Source organism: Palaemon carinicauda, chromosome 5 (assembly GCF_036898095.1).
Source record: "Palaemon carinicauda isolate YSFRI2023 chromosome 5, ASM3689809v2, whole genome shotgun sequence".
Taxonomy (NCBI): domain Eukaryota; kingdom Metazoa; phylum Arthropoda; class Malacostraca; order Decapoda; family Palaemonidae; genus Palaemon; species Palaemon carinicauda.
Genome location: NC_090729.1, coordinates 152,485,565 through 152,499,531, shown reverse-complemented (window position 1 = coordinate 152,499,531; position 13,967 = coordinate 152,485,565). Strand labels below are relative to the sequence as shown.

The following is a 13,967-nucleotide window of genomic DNA, read 5'->3' as shown; positions in this document are numbered from 1 at the left end:
TTTTTTTTTTCCGTGAGCGAAAATTATGTTATTAAGAATTATATGTCGGTTACATGCATGTTTATTCATCTTTTAAAAAAAAAGTCTTCGTCATCATTTTTAATGAAATCTGGGACTTAATATCTTTCAGTTAATTTAGAACGGTTGATCTTTAATATAAATAATAAATGACCCTCCTTTTGAGACAATAATTTTATGAACCTCTTCTCAATCTCGTATTTGCTACTCATAAGGAATTTGGTTCTTTTTATTTCAAACTCTGCAACAAATCCAATCTCAACAGAGTCATCATGCAGCTGAAGAAATGGTTTGCCTTGGCCCTCGTCGCCGTCCTTCTACAAGTGGCCATGCCAACCATCATACTGACTAGTGCAGCAGCAACTGCCACAGCCCTCACGATCAGCGTCGGCAACGTTGCCTTGGCAGCCATCGGAGGAGCGGCCGTCCTCTTGGGTCTAGCCGGGCTCGTCAAAGTTGCCGGCCGTGGCCGGGGGAGACGACAGACTGAATCCGGAAATGCCTTCACCTCTGATGCTGTTGACATCCTCTTCGCAGCCGCTGGTTCATTGGACCAGGAGTCCAATTGTGGTCTCCGACTCATTTGCGAGTTGGCTGCCACTCCAGAGGACCAGCTTGCTGCTGACGAAAAGCTGATCATGTCTCTCTTCGGCGCTGACTTCCAACCACAGCCTGACCAGACCAACAGTCCAGCAACTCCTTTCCAACTAGCTGCCTTCCTGGGTAGGACGTCTGGTTCTGCTGAGGCCTGTGCCACTGCCTATTCAAGCTGCCAGTACAACGCTACACAAATTATGGACATCTTGAGGGAAAATCAGCTCTAAGTTTTCTTTATACCTTTTCACTGTAATGTAAACCTATTCATTCTGATATTTTCACTTTCCAGTTTAGTCTTCCTTTAACTTGTATGCTTACAGTGCAAAGGGAACTCTGTAGTGCAGCATCAATTAAGTTTAAAATTGTGTATTATTGTAACAGTTATACTGAAATTCACGGCAGTATTGGAGTTCGATTTAGTATTCTCTTTTTTTCTGTCTTCTATTCTGTTTCATGGATTGTTACACTTAAAGAAACACTGTTTCCCTTAGTCAATATATAAGATGGCAGTTTGGATCGCCGCCAAGTATGCAAAAAAGAGTATTTTCTTACTTTTCTATTTTACTTTATTGAAAATAAACGAAACTTCCGAAATGATTCAAATGTTTTATTTACAAATCTGTTATTTATCCCAGTATGGCGATAATGCTTATTTCAGATGTGCAGCCAAGTAGCTATATAAAACATAACGGTGTAGCGTTGTAGTTCATTGTTTTATGGAAGAAATTAGGTAATCTTGTTCAAATGTCCTTACATTGGTTATATAAAATCATGACCGCAGGGAAGCATACATATGTAATTTCAAACACCCATAACCACACACACATAAATACACATACAGAAGTGTCACAGAATCCTTTCTCTGATAGTTCACATATCTACGTAATTACGCTTTTTTAAATGTATAGGCAGTGGGTTGGGGAATCTAGCCCTTTATCTACTTCAAGCTCAAGTGGTGAAAAATCCACGAAAACGGAAGTAAAGGGAAATTCCCGAAGCAGCTTAATCTCCCCATTAAGACTTTAGGTCATTGATAAATAGTATTGAGAATAAATCAACTCAAATGTTATGACGTCAAGCAAATTATGTATGTTACGACATCCTAAGCATTTGGGGGTTTAATCCATTCTGGTGGAACATTGCTGTCTTTAATATGCTAAGATTTCAAAATTTTTTGATAAAACTGAAAATAATTCACTAGTTATGTTTGGCTATTAATTCTGAATTATTTGTCTTATGGACATAAAACCGCTGCCTTCTGGACAATTGCTTTGGAATTTATTGCCATTTACGAAATTACTTTTTAGTAACAATTTATGAAGATATTCTTCCTAATTACATAATCAGTCATTGAAGAAATAATTGTATCTATTTCCTAAATTTATTACCATTTATGTAGTTATTTCCTAATTAGGTAATCGGTCGTACGAGTTATGGTTTATTTTCGAAAGCTATCGCCATTTGGCTAATTCTGTATAGTCAAACAAACGTTTTCAAAAAAAAAAAAAAAAAAAAAGGGAAGAAGGATCCAGTTTCTAATCAGTCCTACGAGTTATAGTTTATTTTCGAAAGCCATCGCCAATTGGCTAATTCTGTATAGTCAAACAATGTTTACAAAAAAAGATGAAAGTGAGAAGGATCCAGTTTCTAATCGGTCGTACGAGTTATAGTTTATTTTCGAAAGCTATCGCCAATTGGCTAATTCTGTATAGTCAAACAAATGTTTACAAAATAAAAAAAAAAATAAATAAAAAAAAAAAAGTAAGAAGGATCCAGTGTCTAATCGGTCGTACGAGTTATAGTTTATTCATGGAGTTCGTCAAAAGTGAACGAGGAAAAATGAAGCTTATTTATGAAGGATACATCTATGTGAAGCAGAAGGAATTGTAAAGTGAAAGTAAAAGTTTGTGAAAATGAAGTAGTTGGCTATGCAAATGATCACACCCATGCTGTTGACCAACCCTGCCGTGAAGTCTTGTTAGTATAACAGGAACTAAAGGCTAAATCTATTGCTACCGAAGAGACTGCACAGCAAATAATTTCCCAAACAGTTGAGTCGATATCAAGCGGTGCTGCAACTCAGCTACCGCCGGTGAGACATTTTCGTCGTGCAATAAGGCGCTACATACAAGCTGCTGGCGCTCCTCATCCCATCCCATCAAACCTAGCAAACATGGTCATTCCTTCCGAGTACAAGAAAACTTCTAGTGGTGAAGATTTTCTTCTTTATGATAGTGGATTGATTGAGCAGCGTATCCTTTTATTTTCAACACCAACAAACATTAGCCTTCTGGAGAAATCAGATAATTGGTTTGGTGACGGTACCTTTAAGATTGTACCCGAGTTATTTTACCAATTGTACACTATTCATTGCTTAACTTCTGAAAGAGTTATTCCGTGTGTGTATGCTCTGCTACCAAATAAACAAGCAGCATATGAAGATATCCACCAACAACTCCTCACTATAAACCCTAGACTTAATCCAAAGACCTTTCTAATAGACTTTGAAGAAGCTGCTAGGAGTGCTATTGAAGAGATCTACTCGTGTTGTTGAAGATTTACCTCGAACAAACAACGCCGTAGAAGGCTGGCATAACCAAATGCAAGTAAGCGTTACGTAATTTCATCCAAATATATGGAAATTTCTAGGGGTGTTGAAGAGAGAACAGGCACTATCCAGCGTCATGATTAATCAAATACTTGCTGGGCATCCAGTACCTCCTAAGCGGAAACGCTATCAGGATTCTAGCATACGAATAGCAAACATTGTGCAAGAATTTGAGAACCGCGATGTATTGGAATTTTTGAGATACATAGCCCACAATTTAAAATTCTAGTATTTAAATCCCCTTTCAATATATTTGCAACCCATATATGTACAAATTTTAGTATATAATGTTATCTTTTTAAAACGTATTTTTTAAAACATTTATTTTTTATTAACAATAATAAAACATTGGTTCTAATAGTTATTATGTATTTTTATTTTTTTACACCATTGTCCAGTGGTTTTACGAGGCCAATTGTCCCGGGGGCAGTTTTCCTACGGGGCAGTTGTCCTACGGGGGCAGTTGTCCCGGGGGCAGTTGTCAGGGGGCAGCTGGCCCGGGGGCAGTTGTCCTGGGGGCAGTTGTCCTATTTATATATATATATATATATATATATATATATATATATATATATATATATATACATATATATATATGTGCATATATACTGTATATATATATATATATATATATATATATATATATATATATATATATATATATATATATATATATACATATATATATGTGCATATATACTGTATATACATATATATATATATATATATATATATATATATATATATATATATATATACATGCATATCTATATTCATATATATACATATATATAATTATATATGTATATATATATATATACATATATATATATATATATATATATATATATATATATATATATATATATATATATATATATATACACATATATATACTGTAGATAGATAGATATAGACATATATACATATATATGCATGTATATAAATATATATATACATATATATATATATATATATATATATATATATATATATATATATATATATATATATATATATATATATATATCCCACATAGATATACTATATATACACACATATATATACATACATATATATATATATATATATATATATATATATATATATATACATACATATATATACATACCTATGTATATATATATATATATATATATATATATATATATATATATATATATATATATATATATATATATATATATTTTGGGCTCAAGCCATGTCGTCCTGATGGAAGTTCCTAAAGGGTAGCTTCCTAGGGTATATTACAACTACGGCGATATTCCCAGAGAATTTACCTTAAGGTACCCAGAATTCTAACTCCTGGAGCGAATATCCCTTATGAAAGGGATATCGCGACATATCAGAGGACGTATTCTTGACACGCCACATGGCAATCTGCACCCCAAACAGAGATAACACATCGAGGGGTCAATTGGCTAGAAACGAAAACGGGAAAGAAAAAGGGGGAGCCGCTCCCAAGGCTCCCTCTTCTCCAGTTTCGTAAGCGTGCCTGGTGCCAATCCTGGCGCCATCTCCATTCCTTTTTGCGTAGCTTAACAACTCGGTGTTTTTTCCTGTGTTTCTCGCAAATCTTGGATTTATTCAGCTTTTCTTGGCTTCTCCAACTTCGTTGGCCTCTGATAAGTTGAGTACCATTTCTTTTATGTATAAATGTAGGCTCTTGGTAAATTTTTATGTGATTAATAGTATTAATCTTTGTTACAAGAGCCGTTGCCTACCGGAGGCGTCATGGACGCTGTCGCTCGCTAGGTATGAGTTTTAGTTAGCCAGAGCGACATTCCCGGTTGTTTTGCTTTAATAAATTTTAGCTATTTAGCGTTACATAGGATTTCCTTTACTTTTGGCGAAGTATTCGCCAACTCTGGCCTACGCTAGGCCATGTAGCCTAGTCGTTTGGTCCTAGTACTTCCTGCATGATTTTGGTTTTCCGAGTGTATCAAAATTTTATTGAAGCTTTAGGCTGTTTTTTATAAATTTAAGATTATGTTGAATATTTCCAAGATAGTATACGAGTGAGTTTCGGTGATTTAGGTAATCGATTCTCTTGGTGCCTAGGCTAAGTTGCTTATGGAGCCTTAGTATACTTTCTCATACTCCCCGGTTGCTTTCTTTTCTTCGGAGAAGGTATGCAATCCCTTTCCCTCTGTTTAAGCCTTGGGCTTATCCCTAAGTGGTTTATCTGAATTAACTTTCGATAAAACTGTACTGGGGTGTTACTGTACCTTCCTGTTCCAGTAAGTCTGGTTTCAGAGAGGGACAGAACAACAGAGTTTTTAGTCTGAGTCTGTGATTGTCTGGCTTGGGGTAGAGTCTCCCTCGCTGGCCTGACACAGACATAGGAGGCTTAGCCTCCTTAGGTCACTACCGAAGGTTTCTGTACGAGATGATTCCTTCTTTTGTGATCTAGCAGACTAGTCCTTGTTGCTGTTCTCGGTGGGAGGATAAGATCCTTTCCCTGGGAGTAGCAACACCTTCCTTGCTTTGGTTCTTTGGGAGCTGGCAAGTATTGCTGGCCTCCCACCTTGGATCTCCCTTAGGCTAACATGAGTTTTCTTGGCTGCGGGTGATCCTTCACTAAAGCAAGGGTGGTAGGACCCTCTTTTGTCCCTTCCCCCTTTATCTCCGTAATGGCCTAGCCATTACAGTACTGTACGTCATTCTACATCTGGACCTAGGATGGGTTAGGATGTGGAATTGACTCAGTCCTTTGCCGGCCGGCAAGGGTCTTCTGCTTTGAGTGCTGCCCGGACCTCCCTTGGTCCCTCATCCATGCCTGCCTGTAGAGCCAGACGGCATTGGTCAGGAAGCCTGAATTAGATTCTCCCCTTCCTTATATGCACTCTTTCGGATTGCCGGGCTTGGAGGTAGTTTACGCTCTTATCCCGGCATCCATTCTGTTTTCCTCTAGTGCTGTACCCGACCCGGCTGCCGGCCTCATAGGCCGGCAGCCGGGCAGTCATAGTCCTCTGGTTCTTTTGCTGCTGGCTGGCATCGGTTGTTTACCTTTGCCGGCCGGCTAATGTCAGCCCTTGTCTGCCGGTCGCCAGGAGCAGTGGCCGGCAGCCGGGTGCTACCTTGTGTAGCCGACATTGGCTGTTGCCGGCCGGCAGTTACTGCCGGCCAGCACATGCATTTGAACCAGCGTTCTGCCGCCTTATAGCTGTTAAGTAGTATACTTTAAAGCTAGTTATGGTGTGTGCCGGCCGGCACATAACCTTCTATACTGTACCAGTATTCTTCAGTATATCATATACTGTAAGAAGAAAACTATAGTATAAGTTTTGGTACAGCACTGTGTGTTCTAACACTTTTGTGTTGTCTTGCACAGCCCTTTGCTGTTGCCTTACAGATAAGAAAGTGAGTTCTTTCTTGTCTATTATCCACGATTTTAAAATCTTTGCTTAGGTGTGAGCTACACCTGTTTCCTCTGGAAACTTTTCATTGGTTATTCTAGAAGAGATTAACCATACGATTTTATTATCTGGAAGGCTGCAACAATTGGTTGTGAAGGAAACACAAGTGTGTGTCTTTCCTTTCTGAATTGTTATGCTAAACTGTGCATATCCAGTGATACATAGTTCACTTGATACTCATGGAAATTTCTTCTCTTTGCAGGAGGTACGTCCGAAATGCGGAAGTGCTTTCTGCAACGTCCGCAGTAAGAACCTCTGCGGACATGGATTATATAGGAGGCACGCAGCATGCGCTGTCTCCAAGGGTGATCTCCGGTATTGGGACCCCCAGGTATGTACCGTATGCTCTAACCTGATTACTGAAGCTTTTGATTCCCCTAGGACAGCGGAATCAAGGGATATAGCAAGGGGGAAGCTTCGCACCTGGGTAAGGGGCTTCCAGAAGAACACCTCTGGACCTTATCTTCCAAGTGAGAAGATGAGGGCTTACCTTTTCCCTAGGGCATCAGCTGATGCAGTGATTCCCCAGCCTCAAGAGGAGATCCCCCTAGTTCAGATCCAGGTGGATGCTGAAGTGGCAGTCGCCGTGCAAGACATCCAGTTGGACGACAGGATGTCAGACGTGTCCGAGCATCTGGAGGAAGACCTCCTGGCAGGAGGCCAGGATGAAGATCAAGCCCCAGACATTGTAGAGGAAGAAGCCAACGAGGTGTCGGCTACTCCGGTTCTGATCCCTGAACCTATTCCCTCAACATCGTCCGCTCTCCCAGTAGAGCTGGGACAGGCCCTCTCCTCCATTGTTGGAATGATCCAACAAATGCAGAAGGAGAATATGGAGAAGGCGGCTGCAATGGAACTGCGGATGCAGAAGCTTGCAGCATCACGTGGGCCCCAGAAAATGCTCAATATGAAAGACCTTCCCTTGTGCTCAGATGCTAACCCGTGGGGATATGCTGAGCACATGCCGATGACGACTGGAAAGATCGTCATGTCGGATAAGCTGGGTTCAGTTCCCCTTGAGGAAGTGGAATTCTGGCCCAGCAAAGGGTCATATCCGGACTGTTATGTCCGGTTGAGGAAGGAACCAGCTTCAAAGGAGGAGACAGAGCCGAAGGAGGTCATAGTGATGGACCATGCTAAGGCTCAAGCTTTGCTTTCATCTTCGATGAAAGAGAGGGGCTTCACAAACTCAAAAGTTACTGCATTGAGTAAGAAGCTCCATTCCTTTGTGTCCTCTCCTGCTAGAGCCTTCCCCTTTTTGCAGAAAGGGTTTGCGGCTGTATTAAAAGCAGTCGAGGCTGGCAAGCCTTGCCCCTCCCTGGAGGAGTGTAAACCCTTGTCGCTGGCCCTACCCATGGACCACAAAGACTGGAAGGACGTCCATCTTACCTTCTCAGTCGGGAAGTTGGAGGCTGATATTGCCGGATGTCAGTTCGGTGAGAACCTCCCTAAGCTGTCTGACTTTCTTTTGCGGAGAGAGCTCGAGACAAAAGAAAGACTGGCTGCCTCAATGTCTCTTCAGACCACTCTTGAGACGATGGCAAGTGACCCCAAGGTCCATGAAATGTTCATGGTAGTGGCCAAGATTCATCTGGCCACAGTGACGAAGGATCTTTACAGCTTCGTCAGGGCGAGGAGAGCTTGTAGGGAGTTCGTGTTCACCTCGGCTACGGTGAGGCACGAGCCAAGGAAACTAATCTCCTCCAACATTTGGGGCAAAGACCTTTTCCCTAGCGAATTGGTCAAAGGAAGTTGTGGATAAGGCCGCCACGGAGAATAGAAATCTTCTCCAAAAGTGGGGCCTGTCTATCAAGAGAAAGTCTTCCCCGGATGAGGGTCCCCAACCAAAGAGGAAGACTAAAAGGCCTAGGCTACCGTCTCGGCCAGCCAAGCCAGTTGAACAGTAACAGCAACAGCAGTTGCCGATGCCTTCAGTGCCCCAGATGGTGGCACAAACCCCGACCACTTTCCAGTGGGTACCCCAGGCCGTGTCGACGCAGTCCCCGGCATTCTACCCAACGTTCGAAGGGCAGTCAACTTCCTTTCGAGCAAAGCCTAGAGGAGCAGCCAGAGGCTCGTCTAGGCGCCCCTCAAGGGGAAGGGGATTCAGGGGTGGTCGCGGTCAGGGAGGCAAGACCTCAGGACGGCAGTCCAAGTGAGATGATGCCGGTAGGAGGGAGACTTCAGAATTTTCGGGATCGGTGGACCTTCGATCCCTGGGCCCACAGCCTACTCAAGAACGGACTGGGCTGGAGCTGGTACAGCACTCCACCCCCGTGCCCTCGGTTTTTCCAACACTCCACCCCCGTTCTGGAGGAGTACGTCCAAGAACTGTTGGAGAAAAAAGTGATCCGAAGGGTGAAGTCCATCAAATTCCAAGGGAGGCTGTTTTGTGTTCCCAAGAAAGACTCGGAAAAGCTCAGAGTCATTCTGGACTTGTCGCCACTCAACAAGTTCATAGCGAATTGCAAGTTCAAGATGCTAACACTGCAACACATAAGGACCTTACTGCCCAAGAGGGCATATTCCGTCTCCATAGACTTGTCAGACGCCTATTGGCACGTTCCAATCAACCGTCGACTCTCCCCCTACCTAGGGTTCAAGCTACAACAAAGACTATACGCCTTCGGAGCCATGCCATTCGGGCTAAATATAGCCCCAAGGATCTTCACGAAGCTTGCGAGCGTAGCTCTCAAACAATTACGCCTAAAGGGAATTCAGGTAGTAACCTACCTGGACGACTGGCTGGTGTGGGCAGCATCCGAGACAGAATGCTTGCAAGCTTCCAGTCAAGTGATCCAGTTCCTAGAGTATCTAGGTTTCAAGATCAACAGAAAAAAGTCTCGACTTTCTCCATCTCAAAAGTTCCAGTGGCTGGGAATCCACTGGGACCTAATGTCACACCGTTTCTCCATCCCGGCGAAGAAAAGGAAGGAGATAGCGGGTTCTGTCTGGAGACTTCTAGATTCCGAAAGGATATCAAGACGCGAACAGGAGAGGGTACTGGGTTCTCTCCAGTTTGCTTCGGTGACAGACCCAGTGCTAAGAGCACAGCTAAAGGATGCAACCGGAGTTTGGAGAAGTTATGCATCAAACGCGCGAAGAGATCTGAGAAGACCAGTTCCGTTTCGGCTACGTACTCTTCTCAGGCCTTGGTCCCAAGCCAGACATCTAAAGAAGTCGGTTCTTCTTCAGCCACCTCCCCCGTCGGTGACGATTCACTCAGACGCCTCGAAGGAGGGATGGGGAGGTCACTCTCATCGGAAAAAAGTCCAGGGGACTTGGTCCAAGCTATTCAAGACCTTTTCACATAAACTTTCTAGAAGCTATGGCAGTGCTCCTTACCTTAAAGAAAGTCTCCCCGCGTCACTCGATCCACATAAGGTGGTGATGGACAGCGAGGTACTTGTGAGATGCTTGAATCGACAAGGATCAAGGTCACCACCTCTCAACCAGGTGATGTTGGCCATCTTCCTATTGGCGGAAAAGAAGAAGTGGTACCTGTCGGCAGTTCACCTTCAAGGAGTCCGCAATGTGACAGCGGACGCTCTATCCAGGTTCACACCGATAGAGTCGGAATGGTCCCTAGACGCAGGATCATTCTCCTTCATCTTGAGTCAAGTCCCAGAACTGCAGATAGACCTCTTTGCGACGAAAGACAACAAGAAGTTGCCCCTGTACGTGTCCCCGTACGAGGACCCCTTAGCGGAAGCAGTGGACGCGATGTCCCTCGACTGGAACAGATGGTCCAGGATTTATCTGTTCCTTCCTCACAATCTTCTGTTGAGGGTCCTCAACAACTGAGATCCTTCAAGGGGGTAGCGGCAATAGTGGCCCACAAGTGGCCGAACAGCGTGTGGTTCCCCCTGGCATTGGAACTACGGCTGAAGTTTCTACCGCTACCAGATCCAGTTCTGACCCAGCGAGTCCAGAAGTCTTCTGTCTGCGCTTCATTACAGAAAACCCGGACCCTGCAGCTCATGATTTTCTCTCCCTAGCGGTGAGAAAGCGTTTCGGGATTTCGGAAGCCAGCATAGACTTCCTAGAGGAAAATAAGTGCAAATCTATTAGAAGGCAATAAAGTTCTGAAAGCCTGCGCTAGGCTCAGACCTTCAGCACCTCCAAAGCCAATTTCATGGTCTTTAGACAAAGTTCTTCATCTCGCTTCTCTGTGGAGCAATGAGGAGGGAGCGTTAATGGATTTGACCCAAAAAGTTATTTTCCTATTTCCACTCGCGTCCGGGGCCAGGGTTAGTGAGATTGTAGCCCTCTCGAGAGAGGAAGGTCGTGTTCAGTTCCCGGATGGGGGAGAACTGAACCTGTTTCCGGATCCTATGTTTCTCACCAAGAATGAGTTACCCACCAACAGGTGGGGTCCCTGGAGAATCTGCCCTCTGAAAGAAGATGCATCTCTATGTCCAGTAGAATGCCTAAAGGTCTATCTTCATAGAACTTCAGACTTCAAGGGTGGTCAACTATTCAGGGGAGAAACATCAGGCTCAAATTTATCACTGAATCAACTCAGGGCGAAAATCGCATATTTTATTCGCAGAGCGGATCCTGACAGTACACCCGCAGGTCACGATCCGAGGAAAGTTGCTTCATCCGTAAATTTCCTTAATTGTATGGATTTTGAACATCTTCGTTCATACACTGGCTGGAAGTCTTCCAGAGTGTTCTTTCGCCACTATGCGAAGCAAGTGGAGCAACTAAAGAGTTCTGTGGTAGCAGTGGGTTGCGTCGTTAACCCTGCTGTTTAACTCTGCGAGGAACAGTGGTTTTAATTGGGACAATTAATTCCAGGGTGAGTGTGTAGTTACATACTGTGCTACAAACTAAGTGAGGGCACTGAGGTGCCCACGTTGACTGTTCCACTTCCAAAGGTGAACCTAGCATAAGTGCAGACATGTGTGCCGAGCGTTTCTAACGCTAATGTAACTGATTAGTAATACAGACTTTTCTGACCTTCATACCTCGGTATGTTAAAAGTGGCACTAATGTTTTTCTTTCAGATAAACAAGTTTCTGTTTACTATCAGACTTATGCTTTAAGTTTTGGTTATCCTCTTCTTATATATATATATATATATATATATATATATATATATATATATATATATATATATATATATAGAATTGTTGTTAACCTGTCTGTTTATTGTCTATCAATAAACTTGTTCTTGAGAACCTTGCGTCTCCTTCACCTGTGTCAATTTATTGATATAATTGAGCATTCATTCTATGTATATTTATCTGGGATAATTCTAATAGATTGTTCCTGTATGCAAGCTATGTTGCATTGGTTTATGCTTTCCCTTAACGGGAGGACTCCGTCCCAGAAGGGGACAGTGGCGGTTTTACAAGTTTCCTCCTATGCGGATATAAACCTTTGTCCAATACAAGTATTGTGCGGAGAACTGGTCGATATTTCATATTGACGCAGTGGTTCTTTACAAACTATGCTTTACTTAATATAGGGTGAGACCACTATATTAGCTTGCCTGGTATTCATACATAGGTATATGTACTCTTCGAGACTTTTCCAGAGTCTAGTAGGACTCTTCCCTGTAGGGGGCAGGAAGCTCTAACATGGTTTATGGTTAGTTGAAAAGATGTATAACGGTAACATCTTAGGTCTCTAGGTCTAGTCGACCGGGAAAAATTACCTCCGGGGAGTACGGCACGTTCTCAGAATCCACAGATACAGTAATGCTCTGGTATACTTCCATCAGGACGACATGGCTTGAGCCCAAACGGATTTTGAGCGAAGCGAAAAATCTATTTTTGGGTGAGATGGCCATGTCGTCCTGATGGACCCGCCCTTCCCTTTCTATGAAAGGGCTGTAGGACCCCTCCCTACATACAGTATCTGTAGCACCTCGTGTACGCTACAAGGAATACAGATGGCGCCAGGATTGGCGCCAGGCACGCTTACGAAACTGGAGAAGAGGGAGCCTTGGGAGCGGCTCCCCTTTTTCTTTCCCGTTTTCGTTTCTTGCCAATTGACCCCTCGATGTGTTATCTCTGTTTGGGGTGCAGATTGCCATGTGGCGTGTCAAGAATACGTCCTCTGATATGTCGCGATATCCCTTTCATTAGGGATATTCGCTCCAGGAGTTAGAATTCTGGGTACCTTAAGGTAAATTCTCTGGGAATATCGCCGTAGTTGTAATATACCCTAGGAAGCTACCCTTTAGGAACTTCCATCAGGACGACATGGCCATCTCACCCAAAAATATATTTTTCGCTTCGCTCAAAATCCGTTATATATATATATATATATATATAAATATATATATATATATATATATATATATATATATATATATATATATATATATATATATATATATATATATATATATATATATATATATGCATACACACACACACACACACACACACACACATATATATATATATATATATATATATATATATATATATATATATATATATATATATGGCGCGGTCCTTATAATTTCACTAAAGGTCCTCCAATGTGGACTTTCCCAAGCAAGTCCACTCTCTATGAGGGTATTGTTCGCTTTCTTTCCCACGCAAAGAGAAAGAAAACATATAAAGCGTCCCACAATTATTGTCCCCGAAGGAAACTTGCTCATTTGTAATTTTCTTATGATGTGATAAAGCATAAGCTATCAGGTGACCCAAAATTCAATTAAAAAATTTTCAACTCACCACGAAAATAGCTGTTTTGGTGACTGCACCAGGAACAGTAATTTAAAGTCACGCAGAGAAAAGTGAAATTTTCCTGCGTTTACACCCGCCCCTTTGAAACCTCTTGAGCACAAGGGGGTTCAACATCTATTGCTCAGTAACGCCCACTAGATCCCTCTCTTCCTCCAAAATTAAAACAAGCTTCTACAACAGTCTGTCATATTCCTTGCCCTCTCTCCTGACAGCCACCGTCCTCACCAAACCATATTTCCCTACTTTAGTCTGCACTACTCTAGACAATGGCCAATGGCAGCACGCTTCATTCTCCTTGACCATAAGGACTGTCTCCTACCCTGACGTTTCGTCGGTCTTTGAACCATTTCTGTCGCTGTTGTAACCCCATCAGTTATTCACGTTTCCAACGTGCCCAGAACTGCTCACCCATATGCTGAACCTGCTTCCATCTCTGCTTAGAGTGGCTACCTATTGCAATGTCGCAGCCTACAGGTGAATCTCCCATGTTTAAAAGCTTGTTCGGTATGAGTGGAGCCGGGTCTCTACTGTCCGAGGTGACGACAGTAAGGGGCCTACTGTTAACCGTTGCCTCCACTTCACAAAAGAGCGTGC

At 42.6% G+C, this 13,967-nt stretch overlaps 1 protein-coding gene across 1 annotated transcript in view; it reads left to right on the top strand.

Annotated features, from left to right (window-relative positions):
* LOC137640625 (uncharacterized) overlaps positions 1-1,131 on the top strand; it is a 1,937-nt gene extending 806 nt beyond the window's left edge. Inside the window, exon 2 of the mRNA XM_068373130.1 lies at positions 284-1,131. Within this exon, the coding sequence (XP_068229231.1) occupies positions 291-842 (552 nt within the window). The 5' untranslated portion in view covers positions 284-290 and the 3' untranslated portion in view covers positions 843-1,131. The remainder of the gene's footprint in view (positions 1-283) is intronic.
* The last annotated feature ends 12,836 nt before the right edge of the window (positions 1,132-13,967 follow it).